The sequence below is a fragment of the Chiloscyllium plagiosum genome, chromosome 3, assembly GCF_004010195.1.
Source record: "Chiloscyllium plagiosum isolate BGI_BamShark_2017 chromosome 3, ASM401019v2, whole genome shotgun sequence".
Classification (NCBI taxonomy): Eukaryota; Metazoa; Chordata; class Chondrichthyes; order Orectolobiformes; family Hemiscylliidae; genus Chiloscyllium; species Chiloscyllium plagiosum.
In genome coordinates, this window is record NC_057712.1 from 73,036,913 (window position 1) to 73,056,474 (window position 19,562).

Genomic DNA, 19,562 nt, shown 5'->3' on the forward strand with positions numbered 1-19,562 from the left:
ACAAACAGTTTATAATATCCAGTGAACAGTTTCATTGGAGTTGAAAAGTTGGTTTAATGTTCATGGAATGTAAAATTGATTAAAAATTCCTAAAAAATAATTATTTATTAAAGAACACTTAAAAATAAAACTTTATTTTATCTTTTGTCTTAGGCAATGGAGTTTTCATATAAATTATTATTTGAGAACTTGGGTTCTAAAAGCGAGGTAAATGGGGTTTTGGTTTTCCGTCCTGTGAAGGTGACTAGTTTTGTACTAAAGGCTCAGAGACTTTCTTTTAGCAATGGATCCAATAACACAGTTTTATTAAATCATGTGACTTGCTGTAAATACACAAGCTACCTGCTGAGGTAACTGTTGAAGAGTTCATGCTATTGAGCCTTTTGACTCAGTGAGGCAGGCCAGAATCCGGCTCAGTTCAGAGCATCTACAGCATTGTGAGAAAAGGAGTTGCAGCAACAGCGAAGGAATAATGAGTACATTCCAAGTCAGATGTTTTGGAGAAGCCTCTTCCATTGTCAGTTGTTCTGTCCTTTTAGCTAATGAAGGTTGGGTGTTTGAAAGTTCTGTTCAACAAGTTGTTTTTGTTTGCTGCTGCTGTGCTGCTTGTAGGTAGTTAAAATAGCACCAGATTGCATGGATATCAAAGGGTGTGAATGTTTAAGGTGGTGGATGTGAAACACTCAAGAAGATTGCTTTGTCATAAATTGTACAAAATTGTACAAAACTGCCCAAGTGTTTTTGAGGGTCTTGTTCCATCACATGCCTGCCTTATGCCTTATGGGTGATGACAATGCTTGTAGGAGTCAGGAGGTGACTGTTTCATCTCAGAATTCCCAGTCTTTGATCTGTTCTTGTAGCTGTAGTTTTTAAGAAGATGTCCAGTTCAGTTTCTGGTCAATAGTAAACCCGGAATGTTGTTGGTAAACCAATTCAGCAATGGTTATGCTGTTGAATGTCAAGGGAAGTTGGTAAGATTCTCTTTGGTTGGAGATGGTGATGAATATTGTGCAGATCTTGTTACATGTAGGCACCAACTATCCTGAGCGCAAACGAGCATGATGCAATCATCAATTGAAAGCATATAGTTAGGTATCAGACTCTGATTTTCAGACTGCAGCTAAATTCTATTAATAAAATGGTGCTGATTGCACTTACATTCATTGTAAAGAAAACATTCTCAATGTGGTCTTTTCTTGCATCTAGTTCAGCAATAGGTAATATTTGAAGTGACCTTACTTAAAATTGCTGCTTCAAGTTTTCTTACACATTTTCACTATATTCACGATTGTTAGCTTCCATAGCCCTACCTTTTAAAGACAAAGTAGTGAATTTGACAAGATCTCTCTTGATCTGATCAAAAATTTAGAATATTTTTTCTGTTAGATATTTTAATAGTGAGAGTCATTATTTATCAATGCACAGGATGCAGCATTACTGGTCAGGACAGAATTTATTGTCAATCTGTAATTGCCCTTGAGAAGGTAGTGCGGAGTTGCTACGATGTATACAACTAAATGACTTACCAGATCATTTCCAAGGGCAGTTAAGAGTCACCCACATTGTTGTGGTTCTGAAGTCACAAATGTACCCAACTTACTACATGTGGCAGATTGGATCCGTATGATATTTTGCTATTATGATGATCACCATCATTGTTGCTAGCTTTTAATTTTTTATTTATCTAATGAATTGAATTTAAGTTCCACAACTGCCATAGTAAAATTTCAACTCATGTTTCTGCAGTCATTTCTCCAGGCCTTTCTATGACTAGTCCCGGGACATAATTACTAGTCTTTTAAATGTAAGGAATTAAGTGAAATATTATAATACACTATTGGTTGCTGTTTACAATATTTGAAGAATTAAAGTTAAGCCTGTTAATCATGACCATTGCTGTAAGAACTTGCACAGACTTGTTTGTGTAAATTTGGATGGAAGCATTGCACTAGGTACTTGAATCCCTTTTTTCAGTATTATCAAAAAAGCATATATTGATGAGTGCAACAGAGCTGTATTGCATTTTATTACACTTGACAACATCTCTAACTCACCATTCCTCTTGCCACATGCTGTTAAAGCTTACCACGTTGATCAAGCTTTTGTTGTTCTGACTTAATATTTTATTGTGGCTTGGTGTTACAGTTTGTTTTGTCGTGCTCTTCAAAAGTGCCTTGAGACACTTAATTGCATTAATGATATTTATGAGTTCCTTATTCTTTCGCAAGTTTGGTTTTAAAGTAATGCTTCTTTATCTACATTTGTTGTCTCCCCTCACTTCATTTAGGTCCCTTCTAATACATTTGATGTACAAATAATGCAAGTAATTTCATACCAGACCAGTCTCAGTGTTGAATCTGCTGTAAGCAGCTGTTAAAAGATACATGAACTCAGTCAACCATTTGTTTTATTTGATTGGAATTGTAATAATGCATTTCATTGATGTGTGGGATTTGGATTATTTTCTCCATCCGGAGTCTTGTTTTCTCATCCCTTACTGTCATGCAAATGTTTTGGCTAAGTCAGAGAGTAGATTGATTCTTTTCCTTATCCCGTTGGCCATAAAAATTGCATTTAAAAGGAAAGCAATATTATTTATATATTGTATATGTGTTAAGACTACATATTGCTCAGTATCAGAAGAAAGTCAGCCGGGATCCTTAAATTAGAAATAAAATAATATATTATTGTAAAAACAACTTGTGTAAATGCAAAGTTTTTTTTGTGTTGTGTCTCTCAGTATGTCAGTATACCTTAAAGAGACATGCTCATGATTTCATCACTGTATCAGAGCAAGATGCAGAGTCCCACTCGCTCCTTTTTTATAGCATCTCTGAGCAGGTCGATTAGAGAATACCTAAAACAAACTGTTTCATGGCATGTGAGCTGAGGGTATAAAGATGTCAGACTCCATCATAACCTAGGTCACCTGAAGCATGATGTTATGGGGAAAGCTTGGTACTGTTTGTGATCAAATGGCTTAAATTCAACCCAGACACTGAAGTGACTGTAAATGTTGTTTGCATATGTTAGAGAGCTATATTATATGTCTGTTGAATCTTTTTACACCACATTAAAAAGAAATAGGCAATGGATAATGTTATGAAGCATAATAACATTAGTTTTGACACATCAAGTACAACATCAACTATTCTTGAAAATTAACACACAAGTGAACTTCTGCCAAGTAGCAGTTGCGTATGGGAAACATGAAAAAAAATCACAGATTTTTCCAAAATCTGCTTTTTGTTTTGCAGCCATAGACACAGTGACCCCATAGTTCTACATTCCCCACAAAAGGAAGCATCCTGTTTGCAACCACCCTGTCCAAACCTCTGAGGATCTTATGTTCCAATTAAGCTGCCTCTAACAATTTTAAAGTCTAGGAGATAAAAGCCAAGCTTGTCCAACCTTTCCTCAATACAACTCTCCCATTTCAGATGTTAATCTGGCCAATGTTTGAACTGCTTTCAATACATTTGCGTACTTCCTTAAAGAAGATGACTGGTACAGTACACAGTGCTCCAGATGTGGTCTCACCAGTGCTCTGTATAACTGAAGCACAGCCTCTACACTCCACTATTCAATTTCCCTCACCATTATAAATCCTATTAGCTTTCATCATTTCTCCAGATACCTGATTACTAACTTCTTGTGGACCATGACAGCCTGATCTCTCTCCACCTCAGATCTCTGTGAATTCTCACTATGTTAAATATTAGAGTCATGAAGATGTACAGCATGGAAACAGACCCTTCCGCCCAACTTGTCCATGCCGAACAGATATCCCAACCCAATCTAGTCCCCCCCCCCCTGCCAGTACCTGGCCCATATCCCTCCAAACCCGTCCTATTCATATACCCATCCAGATGCCTTTTAAATGTTGCAATTGTACTAGCTTCTTGGCTTTCCAAATACATGTACATCCTGTCCCTCAGGATTCCCTCCAACAACTTGCCCACTGCCGATGTCAGGCTCACTGGTCTATAGTTCCCTGGCTTGTCCTTACCACCCTTTTTAAACAGTGGCACCACATTAGCCAACCTCCAGTCTTCTGGCACCTCACTTGTGACTATCGATGATACAAATATCTCTATCAAGAGGCCCAGTAATCACTTTTCTAGCTTCCCACAGAGTTCTAGGGTACACCTGATCAGGTCCTGGGGACTTATCCACCTTTATGCGTTTCAAGACATCCAGCACTTCCTCCTCTATAATATGGATAAATTTTCTGAAAAGGAAATCATGTTTAACCAATGAATTAAAGTATTTTTGAGGAAGTAACACGAGAAGAGAATCTGGTGGGTATACTGCTCTTAGATTTCCCGAAGGCATTTGATAAAGTTCCACATCAAATGTTATTGTAGAAGATAAAAGATTATGGCATAGCAGCTAGCATTTGACAGGGATAGAAAACAGGATGGCTAACAAGCAGAGTAGGTAGAAATTGGTCCTTATCAGGTTGGCAGAATGAAATGAGTGATATACCACTACGATCAGTGCTGGAACCTAACTGTTGACTAAGGGGCTGTAAAGTGTACTGAAATATATTGGGTTAACAGCCTATGGGACCCTAGGGTATGAGTCCAAAGAGACTGGATTCAAATGGTTTCCACTAGCCCAAAGCTGTTACATAAACAAGATAAACCACTGATTGAGTTACAACTAATTATGCGATTGTGAACTGTTGCATAAAAAAATGAACCATTGAGTGAATTAAAAGGATAATTGTGTCACGTACTAACTGACAAGAACAGGATGCAGTAAGGATGAGGTTTGAGTAAAGGACTAATAAAGGGATCAGCATTAACAGTTTCCAGCAGCAGAACTCAAGACAAGCACTGCAAGAGGAATTGAAAGAACCTGGTCAGTTCTCAGTGAATGGAAGTACAGTGGTAGCTTGATTATCTGAACGAGATGGGCGGGCACTATTTCATTTGGATAATTGATTATTCGGTTAATTGATTTCCTCTGGGACTTGGAGATTTCTGTGAAGTCTGCTCCCCATTCAGGAGACTCGGCAAAAGCACACTGTGTGCGAAACCCTGCCCACCCTCAATCCCGTCTGCTCCCACCCCACACCCTCTCCCATCTGCTCCCCCTCCACCGCTCACCCAAAACGGCCCCCAATCCCGATCCTCTGTCCATCCCCACCCACAGTCCAACTCCCATCTACGCCCCTGCTCGACCCCCCCCCCACCCCTGGGGCAGCCGGCCTGTATACTACGCCTTTGTGAGTAAGTCTCCAAATAGTGCGCACGCACACACACAGCCACATGCACACACACATACATACACACACACATTCATACACACACACAGCCACATGCACATACACACACAGCCACATGTGCGCGCGCACACACACAACTTTATGAAAGGTTCCACCTCTATCCTGTTCAGGACAATGTTGGAGAGATTATCTGGGGAAGGGGTGGGGGTTTAGGGTTCACCCCTGTGTAGAACTCCAGGGAAAGTTGGGGAGGAAGGGCAGGGGAAGAGAGTGCTGAAGGTCAGTCATTTAGAGACAGTGACTGGGCTGTGCAGGACTGTTTTCAGCAGCATTTCAGTGATCCAAGATCATTTATCATCATTGTACCTGTAAACAAAAGACGCAACCAGGGTTGAAACAGCTCTTGACGCAATGTTTCTATTGGGACCTTGAGATCCCCTTCGGATAATCAAATATTTGGATAATTGATATTCAGATAATCGATATTCAGATAATTGAGGTTCCTCTGTATAATGATGTGATTCGTATAAATGCATTGGTAGACTATAATGACCTATGCGCATGTTAGCCTAATAAACCCGCTAATTAATCAAAACTTTCTGTATGCCAGTTCAATAAATAATATAAATTATTTGGATAAAGGCACCAAAACTACGATTGCAAAATGTTCAGAAAACACAAAGATGGGTAGCAAAGTAAATTGGGAAGAGAATCTAAGGAGACTATAAAAGATATGTAAGGTTATGAATGGGCAAAGGTCTTGAAATTGGCGTGGAATGAAGGAAAGTGTGCAACTGTTTATTTTAGCAGGAAGAATAAAAATAAGGACCATATAGGGAGAGGTTGAATAGGCTAGGGCTGTTTTCCTTGTAGAGGTTTATAAAATTATGAGGGGCATGGATAGAATAAATAGACAAAGTCTTTCCCCTGGGGTCGGAGAGACCAGAACTAGAGGGCATAGGTTTAGGGTGAGAGGGGAAAGATATAAAAGATATCTAAGAGGCAACATATTTTCACAGAGGGTGGTAAGTGTGTGGAATGAGCTGCCAGAGGATGTGGTGGAAGCTGGTACATAGCAAGATTTAAGAGGCATTTGGATGGTTATATGAATGGGAAGGGTTTGGAGGGATATGGGCCGGGTGCTGGCAGGTGGGACTAAATTGGTTTGGGATATCTGGTCGGCATGGACGGGTTGGACTGAAGGGTCTGTGTTCATGCTTTACGTCTCTATGACTCTATGTTAAGAATGTTGACTACCTGATTATTTCGAACCTACTAAGTGCCCACCTATAACATCTTTTGTAATAGCTTTTTTAATATTTACCCTATGGCAGATGTTAAGTTAACTGGCTTATAATTGTCTGCTTTCTGTCTCCATACCTTTCTGAATAAGAGTCACATTTGCTATTTTCCAGCCAAATTGGACTTTCCCAGAATCAAGAGATTTTTGCAAAATTAAAATCAATGCATCAACTATCATCTTCCTTTCTCTCCCCACCCTTAAATAGTGAGTTGCCCCCACCCACCTTTAATATTGAATTCCAGTGTTCTAATTCTAATTCCCACAAATAAGAGAAATTGTCTCCCTTCCATAGATGTAAGTCATGTTTAAGTGACCAGACCCCTGTCACTTATCTACAGCTCCTCAACTCCCTGCCCTAGTTGCACAGTACTAACAGGGCTGAATGTGACCCACTCACAGACTGAAGAGTTATGGACCTCTGAGCCTAACTGCCTCAAACCATTGACTGATCATGCCAAGCCCCAGACTGATATCAGAGACTGCCCTTAGTTTGTTGGGACTGCCTGGACTTGGACCTGACTGAGGACTCCTTCCTTAGACTTTCAGACTTGGCTGTTTTCTTGAATCATATGCATTGTTCACCGTGTACACAACTGCCACAGTTTTTTTACTTGTGGAATGTGGGCATTGCTGGCTGGCCAGCATTTGTTGCCTGTCCCCAGTTGCTCTTGAGAAGATCGTGGTGAGCTGCCTTTATACACTGCCACAGTCCACATCATGTAGGTTGACTCAATGCCATTAGGAAGAGAATTCCAAGATTTTGACTCAAACAGCAGTTAAGGAACAGCGATATATTTTTAAGTCAGGATGGTGTGTGGCTTGGAGGGGAACTTGTATTCCCATGTATCTGCATGTCCTTGTCCTTCGAGATGGAAGTGGTTGTGGGTTTGTAAGGTCATGACTTAAGGGTACTTGGTGAAATTTGCATTTCATCTTGTAAATAGTAGCAGCAGTGTGGATTTGAGTTTCGGTGGTCAGTGTTTGTGGATGTGGTGCCAATCAAGTGTGCTTTTTCCAGAGGCTGTCAAGGTTCTTGAATGTTATTGGAGCTGCATCCATCCTGGCAAGTTAGGGATATTCCATTGTTTGCTTGACTTGTGCCTTGTAGGTGGTGGACAGACTTTGGGGAGTCAAGGGGTGAGTTACTCACTAAATATTCTTAGCCTTTCACCCCGTTTAGCCATTATGTTTATGTGTCAAGTCCAGTTGAGATTCTGGTCAATGGTAACCCCAAGGATGTTGACAATGGGGGATTCAATGATGGTTACATAATTGATTTGTCAATGGGCAGTGGTTAGCTTGTCTATTATTGGTGATGGTCAATGCCCGGCACTTGTGTGGCATGAATGTTACTTGCCTCTTGTCAGTCCAAGCCTGGATCTTGTCCAGATCTTGTTGCATTTGAACATGAACTGCTTCAGTATCTGAGGAGTTGCAAATGATGCTGAACATTGTGCAATCATCAGCAAACATCCCCATTTCTAGCCTTAGGGTGGAGGGAAGGTTATTGAAGAATCAGCTGAAGATGTGTACATCTAGGACACTATACTGAGGAGTTCCTGCAAAGATGTTCTGGAGCTGACATGACTGACCTCCAACAACTACAACCATCTTCCTCTGTGCCAGATATGACTCCAGTCAGTGGGGAGTTTGCCTTGATACCATTTAATGTAGTTTTGCTAGGGCTTCATGATGCTGTACTTGGTCAAATGCAGCCTTGATGTCAAGAGCTGTCACACTGTCCTCACCTTTGGAATTCAGCTCTTTTGTCCATGTTTGAACTAAGGCTGTATAGTCCTGATGGAACCCAAACTGGGCATCACTGAGTGTTATTGCTGAGCAGGTGCTGCTTGATAGTGCTGTTGATGACACCATCCATTAGTTCGCTGATGATTGAGAGTAGCCTGATGGGGTGATAATTGGCTGGTTTGGATTTGTCCTGCTTTTTGTGTATAGGGCATACCTGGGCAATTTTCCAGATTGTGGATTAGGTGCCGGAAGACCATGGCTAGTCCTGTGGCAAGTTTTGGAGCATAGGTCTTCAGTACTATTGTTAGAATGTTGTCAGGGCCATAGTGTTTACACTATCCAGTGCCTTCAACCATTTCTTGATATCACATGGAGTGAATCAAATTAGCTGAATCTGTGATGCGGGGGACCACAGGAGGAGACCAAGATGAGTCATCCACTTGGTTCTTCTGGCTGAAGATTGCTAAAAATGCTTCAGCTTTATCTTTTGCGCTGACATGCTGGACTCTTCCATCATTGAGGTTGGGGATATTTATGAAGCCGCTTCACCAGTGAGTTGTTTAATTGTCCACCACCATTCTCGACTGGATGTGGCAGAACTGCGGAGCTTAAATTTGATCCTTTGGTTTTGGGATCACATAGCTGTGTCTGTCACTTGCTGGTCTGCTTTTGGGGATGCAAGTAACCCTGTTTAGTAGCTTCACAAGGTTGACACCTTTTTAGGTCTGCCTGGTGCTGCTCCTGCCATGCCCTCCTCCACTCTCCATTGAATCAGGGTTGATTCCCTTGCTTGATGGTATTGATTGAGTGGGGGAGATGCTGGGCCATGAGGTTACAGATTGTGCTGGAGTACAGTTCTGCTGCTGTAGATGGCCCACAGCACGTCATGGATGCCCAGTCTAGAGTTGCTAAATCAGTTGGAAGTCTGTCCCATTTAGCACAGTGATAGTGGCACACAAAACAATGGAGGGTATTCTCAATGTGAAGAAGTGACTTTGTCTTTGCAATGACTGTGGTGGTCACTCTTACTGATACAGTTATGAACAGATTCTTCTGCAGCTATGTCCTTCAGGACCCAACCAGCTCAATCAGTATTACTGCTGCTGAGCCACTCTCAGCGGTGGACATTGAAAACCCCATCCAGAGTGTATTTTGCTCTCGTGTTGCTGTAATGCTTCTTCCAAATGTTGGTCAACATGGCAGAGTACCGATTCATCAGCTGAGGGAGGGAGGACAGTACGTGGTAATCAGGAGGTTTTCTTTCCCATGTTTAACCTGAAGCTATGGAGACTTCATGGGGTCCAGAGTCAATGTTGAGGACTCTTAACTGTATACCACTGTGTCACCACCTATGCTGGATCTGTCCTGCTGGTGAGACAAGACCTATCTCGGAATGGTGATGTGTCTGGGTCATTATCTGTAAGGTACGATCCCGTGAGCATGACAATGTTGCTTGACTAGTTTGTGAGACAGCTCTCTCAATTTTGGCAATAGCCCCTTGATGTTGGTAAAGAGGACTTTGCAGGATCAACAGAGCTGTTTCTACTGTTGTCTTCTCCAGTGCCTAGGTCAATGCCGGGTGGTCTGTCCAGGTTAATTTCTTTTTTGAGACTTCATAATGATTGATACAACTAAGTTGCTTGCTAGGCCATTTCAGAGGATAGTCGAGAGCCAGCCACATTACTGTAGATCTGGAGTTGCACGTAGGGCAGACCAGGTAAGGATGGCAGATTTCTTTCCCTAAAGGACATTAGTGAGGCAGGTGGGTTTTTCCAAAAATTGACAATGGTTTCATGGTCATCACTAGATTCTTATTCCAGTTTGTTAAAAAAATTTGAAATCAACTATCTGCCTTGGTGAGATTTGAACATGGGTCAGTCACTAGAACATTCCCTGAGTTTCTGGATTAATACCATTAGACCATCATCTCACCATAGTTTCTGTATGAGATTGATGTAGCAAAGTACCATACAACAACATGGCCACCCCCTTGACTGGTGGCTGCTGGCAATCTGGTCAAGCTGCCTGGTTTTTGTGTCTGCACTAAATGGCATGGCAAGACAGAAGTACTGACAGCCTTTAAAGTGTGGCTGAGAGGGGAAGTGGTAAGAGCCAAGGCTGGGATGGTGTGAGTGTTCAGGTCTGTACAAAGTGAGCGAGTGCAAAGAGAGCAAGCAAGGAGTCTTGAGATACAACCTGGCTGAATGTGAGCTTTGTGCCTGTCACGATGTGCGAAGTGTCTTTGCAGCAGCATTCTGATGATAGTTGCTGGTGAGCTCCAAAGTGCAACATGGTAATGCCAAAGCCATGCTTTAATGGATTGGGGATGACCATGATGAAGTGGAGAGGTTGCAAATACCAGTGTCATGGACATGGGGCTTGTGTACTCTGCCCATACTTTGAGCTAATGGTGCCATATGTCCAAGATTGAGGTCAAGAGGAGCATGCGATAAGTTGGAATCACTAAGTATCTTTTCTGACTTTCATGTTGGGAATTCTCAATGTCTAGTTTCTGAACAATGGGTGGGACAATAAGAGAAAGCATATTAGATAAAATTGAGTAATAACAAAGGTGATAATAAGTGACATTCTCTGTTAATAGGTCTCTCACTAGTGGGAATCTTATTTTGTTGGAAAATACAACTCCTCAGTCTCAACATCAAGAAAGGAGCCACTTGATATATCAAGTGATTCTGTCAAATTCTTCACTACAGTTTATGTAATTTTGAGCTTGGAAAGATTCTACCACTTGTCTTTATTCTTTCTCATTTCAACCAAAACCATTCCACTTTGTGGTTTCTTGAATTTGGATCGTCCCTCTCTATTAAGCATATGTGATCATTAACTAACAAAGCCATCACTTATCTTCTCCTCGCTGCTTCTTCTTCCTAGCTGAATTGTACCCTTCACTATTCAGGTTCTAATCAGTGTCATTCTGTCTGTAAAGCGTATTAATTTATTTCTATTTACACTCTCAGTTCATTTTGTTTTGAATGATGCACACTTTTTCCCTAAATTGGTTATGGCTGGTAGAATTCTCTTTCTCTGCAGGGAGTAGGGTAGATTCAGAATTCTTCCTTAAGAACCTGCCACTTGCAACAATGAGGTATTTCAGTGGGTGTTCAACCCTCAATCTTAAAGGAGAAGATTTCAGAAAAAGGGCAGGAGCAAATGCCCCTATGGCAAGTTCTCTCTGAAAGTGTTGCAGACGATGTGCCTCTATCTGACAGCTTGTGCTTTTGCAGCTGTAGCATATGTAACTTTATTCAGTGTCTTCTACTCTGAAAGGTTATCTTTAAAACATTAACGATATATCCAATAATTAATATCACAAAATTATATTTTAAATAACACTTGTGTGGCACACGATAATATATCATTGCTGTATTTAACGTTTTAATGTCGGGTTAAAATAACTCACTCCTTAAAACCTATCTACTAGCCCAGGCTTTTCCATGAACTCCAATAATATTTTTATTCTGTAAAGGTGCGGCAGAAATGAAAGTTGTTCTTATGATTACCTTCCCATCATCAAAGGTTCGTGAATATGTATTCAGGATGAGCAGCAAGTGGGAAACCTATTAAAGAAAGAAATACTTTGTATTTTTGTGATGCCTTCCATGACCTCGTGATTTTTCTCAAACTTGATTTCTTTGATGGGATGTGGATGTCCTTGGCAAGGTCAGCACTTATTGTCCATCCCTAGTTGCCCTCAGGAGGTGATGGTGAGTTGTGTTCTTAAAATGTCTGAAAGTTCCGCCTGATACAAGTACACCCTCAGTGCTGTTGGTAATGGGGAGATTTCAGTTCTTTGTCCCACTGACCCTGAAGGAATGACAATACCTTCCCAACTCAGAATGATCTGTGACTTGGAGGGAAACTTGCAGATTGTGGTGTTTGAATATGACTGGCAGAAGAACTGAAGGCAAGATGATTATTTTAAAAACTTAAAATCACATAACACCAGGTTATAGTCTAATAGGTTTATTTGAAAGCACTAGCTTTCAGAGTGCTGCTCCATAACCACCTGATGAAGGAGCAGCACTCCGAAAGCTAGTGCTTTCAAATAAACCTGTTAGACTATAAACTGGTGTTGTGTAATTTTTAACTTTGTACACCCCAGTCCAACATCGGCATCTCCAAATCCTATTTTAAAAGCAAGCCACTCCAAGCCTCTCACCATTCTGACTAGGAAAGATATTGTCATTCCTTCTGTGTCACTGGGTCAAAACCCTGGAACACCTCCTTAGTGGCATTGTGTGGTTCTCCCATACCAAATAGACTACAGCGGTTCAAGAAGACCATTCACCACCACTTTCTCAAGGACAATGGGGGCAGGCCAATAAATTCTGGACAGCCAACGATACCCAAATTCCATGAATAGGTTTTAAAAAGTAGTTAGCATCTGCAATGGACTGCCTGACGAAGGTAGATCCAATTGTGATAATCGAAGGAAATCAGATAATTATCTGACAAAATAGAAACATAGTGCTTCAGGTAAAGATGTAGGAGTAGTTGAGTTAACCCCCATGGTGGGATAGATGTTCAAAACCTTTCAAAGAGGGTGGTTTCCCCAGCCTGGCCCACTGGCAGCAAGCAACATCCCATACCAGTGCCCTGATTTCCATTGACATCCTTAAATCAGGTTCCCTTCTGATTCTGACCTTCCTTTCTCTCCCTGCTGACCTTACTGACTTCATCAGTGATGCCAGTACTTCAAGAATTTATTTTTAAATGCAGCTGATCTAATTGGTAACTGTTTAAAAAGGTACTATGTAGAAGTGTACATGTATTAATATTAGGGGAAAAAAGGGGGACAGCTGAAATTATGAATGCACCCTAAGCCAGGGAGTGTTAGCCACTGACTCTGACAAGCCACCAACACATTGCTTACGTGTTTCTGTCTATTACAAATACACCAAGATATATACAAACACACACACAAGTTCGGGGAAGGAGTAGACCATTCAGACTGACTATTTGGTATGGGAGGACCACACAATGCAAACAGACTGCAACAGTGGGACTTTGAACAAGTTATAATTAAAACAGAGGGGCTCTATGTCACTCACCTCAAACCCCGTCACCTTCCCCAAATTACCCATGTCCTTCCATTGCCCCACCCCCACAATGGTCTGACATATTCTGTGTGCTCTCTCATGCTCTCTACATCCATTCCCCATGCCCTCTACATACCTTTGTGCTACTCCCATGCCCTTCATACCCTCACTGTTTACCTATTCCATAGAACCAGTGGACCTTACAGTGATGATAAAACATATTTTTACGAAAGGTTTCCATTTTTGATAAAGAACTTGTTTCACTAAAAACCAATAAAAATCAATCATCTAAACTGGTTGAAGTATAAACAACAAGCAATCTATCTTGTATAGATAGCTGTTGACAGAATGGAGGATTGCTGCTAATCAAGCAATGTTTTCCCTGGGGCTCAGCTGTTTCAATACTCTTAAGAACCTCTGGTTTTTTTAGCCAAGAATACATGAAATGGTTAGACTGAGAGCGCAGATGCACATTGGAGTGCTCCAATAGTTATCTATTAAAACAACATGAGTGAGTATGAGCAGTTATGTAGATCAATTTGTGTTTTTGTAAGTTTTTATGTCTTAATCTGACTTCTCTCTAGTGTCGCTCATTTTGGCTTGGGCATTGAAGTTTTAAATCCTTAACTGCCTTTACCTTTTACATGTAGGTTTGACCACAATAGATATGTTCTTCCTTATTATTTCACTCCCTCTCAGTCTTTTCATTTTTCATCATTACTGGACCAGGTCAGATGTCCTTGTGTGTATGATTTCATTGTCTGTAGATTTGAGGTCTCAATATTGCTGTGTTAAATGATATCAGTCAGAATAAAGTCTTGTGTGCAATACCTTGTTTAAATCTAATACAGAAAGATCATAAGGTTGAAGTGTCAACATGATAGATCAAATTTCTTAAAAGGATGTTCTATTGTGAAACGATTGCAATTCCTACATGTATATGGAAACTGAACTTCTTTCACTGGGATGAACATTGCTGTCAATTGAAGTAATTAGTATCATCAGCTGTCTTTTGAACTGTCATTATGCAAAGTTATAAAAATGTCTTCTCTCTCTTAACGTAGCCCTCCACAGTTGGAAACCACATCAGTCACTGAGCCTTCATCTGATCCGCAGCATGAGGAATGGTTTGCAAGATATTTCACTTTCTAAGACGAGCAAAATTCCTAATGGATCTTTATAACCACATAGATCTGCAATACAAGCATGATACTTTAAAAATCCATTTTTAGAACAGTTGAATATATTCATTGTGATAAAATCTTTGAATGAAGACCAGTTACAACATTAACAACGTTAATTGTGAGGACTTGTATTATTTGCCTCGGTGAATTTAAAATGTCATCTCAGACTTTAAAGTATTGATGTAATATTTCCAACAATACGGGGAGTATATTATTTATTCATAAATCTTAATTCTAAATTGTGATTTTGGACTCCTTACTCCTCACTGTTTCCCAGTTGAGATGTTGGTACAGGTGACATTTCTTCAGAGTCTGCCAAAACATTCTTAACTGGCTAATCCAGTGGCTGACAGTGACTTTACCTGTGTTAATTTCTTTGGGGGAATAGCCTAATACCTGCTGGCATATGTATTGACCTTTTAAAATTACATATATAATTTCATGTACAAATGTGTAATATGATGAAATATAATGTATATGTGAAATATAATTTGTATTTTATCCTGGGATGTTTCATTGTCTAAAAGTTTATATTGATTGCTAAATAAACTTTTGTTCATGTAATGTAGAAGTTTTTTTTCATTTTTGTTCAGGATTAGGTTTTATCGTGAGATCAGTTCATGAATTAACCATTAGCTGTGCTTGACATTTTGATTTTATGCCCTGTTTGCTCATTCCGGCTCACTGGAGCAAATGCAATAATATACTAATCAGAATGCCATTAAAATGTGCTGCATACCAAATAAAACAAAATCAAAATGTACCATTATCAGAGTAGGGTTAGTGACCTCTTGAGGATCTTGCAGGCTGAAAAATAGAACGTCACAGCAAATGTATTAGTTGTTTACTTTTTAAATTAATTGGATATACAACAAGTACTTTCCATTCGTGTTAGATCTCAAAACAAATGGTGTAACAGACAGTATATAAAACCTGTAATTATATGGCTGTCATTTCACGTAAAACCTTTAAATTTTCTGGCTCAAGTTCACCATGCAGGATTCAAAACATGCATAAATGCTGTGACTTCCACACCAAATTTTATGATCAAATTTCTCCACCAGAAGGAAATGATGCAAATGAGCAAACAGTATTATTTATTCCACATCCTGTGGCAGCTGTAGCCACAGTTGATAGGTGCTAGGGAAATGAGAGGAGCATACACATAAAAATACTGACAGAATGTCAAAGGCAGGTAGTCTCCTGTGAAAAAGCTGTGACATTGTGCCAAGTCATTCTCCACAAATGAAGCTACATTAAGCAGATAGTCCTTCAGCTGTACTAACTTAAACTAGTCACAAATTAATGTTTCAAGCAATCAGTTAATTTATCTGGCATGGCAAATTTTCAGCTTTCAGTAGGTTAATGCAGTGTTGGCAGTGAATGATAAATCTTAAAGTATTATATTAAGCTGTCTTTGTCAGGACAAATGTACAAAAGGAAGGAAAACGATATCTCTTGCTTTATAGTCTTGGCTAGGTGTCATGAAATCACAGAGAAGTATTTGTTTAATTTGCATGATAGAACAGGGAGTTGGACAAAAATGAACAATAGAAAATGACAGACATTGGCTTGGATTTTTTGGTCAGTGGTGAAGGAATGACACTCACTATTGACCTTGAGCAAAGTTGTCCATAGAGATTAATTGATTTTGTGTGGTGCCAGTTTCCCCTACCACCAGGTACTTCAGAGTGCATTATAAGATGAATTATGACATTGGGACACATAAAGATATTAGGCCAGATGACTAAAAGTTTAGTGAAAGTTGTAGGTTCTAAAGAATGTGTTTTAGAGGAGAAATGTTCAATGGGGAGATTTGGAAGGGAATTCAAGAGATTATGATCTTGGTGGCTGATGGCACAACTAACAATGTGGAAGGGATTGAAATTGGGAAAACTCAAGAAGCCAGAATAAGATGAAAGCAGATATTAGAGAGGTGTGCATTTGAGGAGATTACACTGATAAGAAGAATCAAGATTTACAACAAGGTAAAGAATTTTAAAATGAAATTAGAAACATAGAAAATAGCGTGAGGAACCACCCGACGCCTGGAGGAAGAACACCTCATCGTCCACCTTGGGACTGTCCAACCACGTGGCATCAATATGGCCTCATTTCCCCACCGCACCCACCCACACCTTATCCCAGTCCCAATCTTGCAATCCAGCACCACCTTCTGACCTGTCCTATCTGTCCGTCTTCCTTCCCACCTATCCATTCCACCCTCCCCTCTACCTATCACATTATCAGCTACCTTCCCCCGAGCCCCAACTCCCGCTTCCATTTATCTCTCAGCCCCTTGGCCCACAAGCCTCATTCCTAATGAAGAGTTTATGCCAGAAACATCGATCCTCCTGCTCCTCGGATGTGCTATTCCAGCACCACACTCTTCAACATCCGGCTCTTTGAGACAGCTCCACCATTCATTATGATTGTGGCTGATCATCCAATTCAATAATCTGTTTTTGCTTTTCTCTGTATCCTTTGGTCCCTTTACCACCAAGTGCTACATCCAACTCCTCCTTGAAAACATATAATATTTTGGCCTTGAGTTATTTCAATGCTAGTGAATTCCACAAATTCACCTCTCCTTTCATTCCTGTATGGTTTCCTCCATAGCTTTAGACTGTGATCCCTAGCCCTGGAGTCCCGCCATCAGGAACATCTATCCTGTACCTACCCGGTCTAGTCCTGTTCAGATTTTTTTGATTTCTATGAGATATCCTCTTCATTCTTCTGAACTCCAGCAAACATGAGCCTAACCGATTCATCCACCTTATACATGAATGATGCCATCCCTTGAGTCAATTTGGGATCATTTCAATTATTTTAAGATCCTTACTGTCCGTGTCGAATTGTCCTTAAACTTGCTTATCCATTTCAAAGCTTAGTTAAGAATCAGCCATATTTCTGTGGGGCTGGAGTAACATGGAAGGCAGACCTCTTTCCTCAAAGGGAACATCAACCTGGAGTTCTGGATATTAGTCCAGGGGTTTACCACGACTCCATCACCTCACAGGGCTGCTAAAGTGGAACCCGCTCTATATCAGCAAGCAAAGAGGGGATGAGTGCACAGACATTGTATAAAAATATTTTCTCTCCAAGGGATATGAGCGTCACAGGTTATGTCAATGTCCATTGACCTATCCATGATGTACGCTTGAGGAGGTGGTCATGAACTGCCTTCTTGAATGTAGTGTCCACAGTGCAGTTAGGAAGGGTGTTCCAGGATTTTGACTAAGCAACCATGAAGGAACGATAATATAGTTCCAAATTAGGACGACGTGGAGGTTAACTTCCCCAGGAGGTAGATGTCGTGGAGGAGAAAGTGAGGAGTGCAGATGCTGGAGATCAGAGTCAAGAGTGTGGTGCTGGAAAAGCACAGCAGGTCAGGCAGCACCCAAGGAGCAGGAGAATTGACATTTCAGGCATAAGCCCTTCATCAGGAAATGCCCAAAACGTCAATCTAGACATATAGACATGGAACCATTTCAGTATCTGAGGAGTTGCATATGATGCTGAAAAATATGCAGTCTTCAGGATTGTTAAGCTGAGAATTGAAAAATTAATGTTCTGTGATTGACTTCTAACAACCACAATCATGTTCTCCTTTATTTCCATTGACATCTAGTATTGCTAGGGTTTTATTGCATGAGATTTCTTTGCTCGTGTTTGACCTGACAACATGAAAATTCATGGGGGTTAATGTCAATGCTGGGGGCTCATACAGCAACTCCCTCCTGACTCTAACATGTGCTGCCATCTCTGGAGAGTCTGACCTGCTGATGGGACAGGACATACCCAGGGATAGTGACAGCATTTTCCAGGATGTTGTCAGTAAGGTATGATAACTATGGCAGGCTGCTGCTTGTGGGTCAGCTCTCCCAATTTCGGGCCAAGCTCCAAGATGTTAATAAGGAGGACTTTGCGGTGTTAACAGGGTTGGGATTTGTGTTTCGGTTGACCAGGTGGACCATCCTGTGTCAGTGGATTGATACATTTCAGTGGCATTCTATACCATTTCAGAGGGCAATTATCGAGCAATCACCATATAGGCCAAACCAGTCAGATAATTGCATTTCCTTCTTATAATGCAAGAGTGAAAAGGATGGGTTTTTACAACAATCAAGAATAGGTTTGTGGTAACTAAAACTGAGACTAGGTCTTAAATGTAATTGGCTGCTGTGGTCAGATTGGATCCCATGTCCCCAGAGGATTATCACCGCATTTCTATTCCAATTATATTAGTATACACTATCACCAAATAGAATCTTGTTGTTTACATTAGGAGAGAGGTGGCCAAGGGGAGATTTGATTGGGATGTACAATATTGTGAGCCACCCAGATAAAATGGATGGGAATTTATATTTTCCTTAGCAGAAGGGTCAGTGACTTGGGGCATAGATTTAAAATTATCGGTAGAAAGATTAAGAGAAAAATAATGAAAAGGGTAGTCGGGGTCTGAACTGCATTGTGTGAATGGGTAGTCGAGATACAAACCCTCACATTATTTGAAAAGTGTACGGAAAGTCCGGTAATCCCTGGGAAATGAATGGTTTATTTTTTTGGCTGGAGCGGACAAGTTGGGTAGAGCAGCCTTCTCATCTGCTGTAAATTTTTTCTACATTTTCTAAGTATTGTAAATATCTGAAAAAGCAGAATACGCCATGTTGTGGGGAGAGGACAGCAATATGGCAAAATGTGAATTGCTCCTTAGGAGAGCCAGTGCAAACATTGCCTCCAAATGGCCTCCAAATGAGCTGTAATAATACTAATGTTCAAACAGTTCCTACTGGTATCAGTTGTGGTTGAGTTGGTAGCACTCTCAGCTGAGGTTGAAGATTACAGGTACAAGAACAGAAAACAAGGTTAGCATTTCAATGTAGAATATGTGGAGTGCTATCTGTTGGATGAGATCCCATTTTAACAACAAGTATTAAAGCTATATCTGTCTCCTATTCAATCGTTATTCCTTAAACAATCACATAAAAACTAAAAATGGTCTTGTCATTACCACATTACTGGAGTTTACT

At 40.5% G+C, this 19,562-nt stretch overlaps 1 protein-coding gene across 2 annotated transcripts in view; it reads left to right on the forward strand.

Annotated features, from left to right (window-relative positions):
- The window catches only part of fam184ab (family with sequence similarity 184 member Ab), a 118,635-nt gene extending 103,577 nt beyond the window's left edge, over positions 1-15,058 (forward strand). For both annotated transcript variants that reach the window (XM_043684387.1, XM_043684368.1), the window contains one exon: positions 14,410-15,058. In XM_043684387.1, coding sequence (XP_043540322.1) covers positions 14,410-14,497 — 88 coding nt within the window. In that variant the 3' untranslated portion in view covers positions 14,498-15,058. The remainder of the gene's footprint in view (positions 1-14,409) is intronic.
- The last annotated feature ends 4,504 nt before the right edge of the window (positions 15,059-19,562 follow it).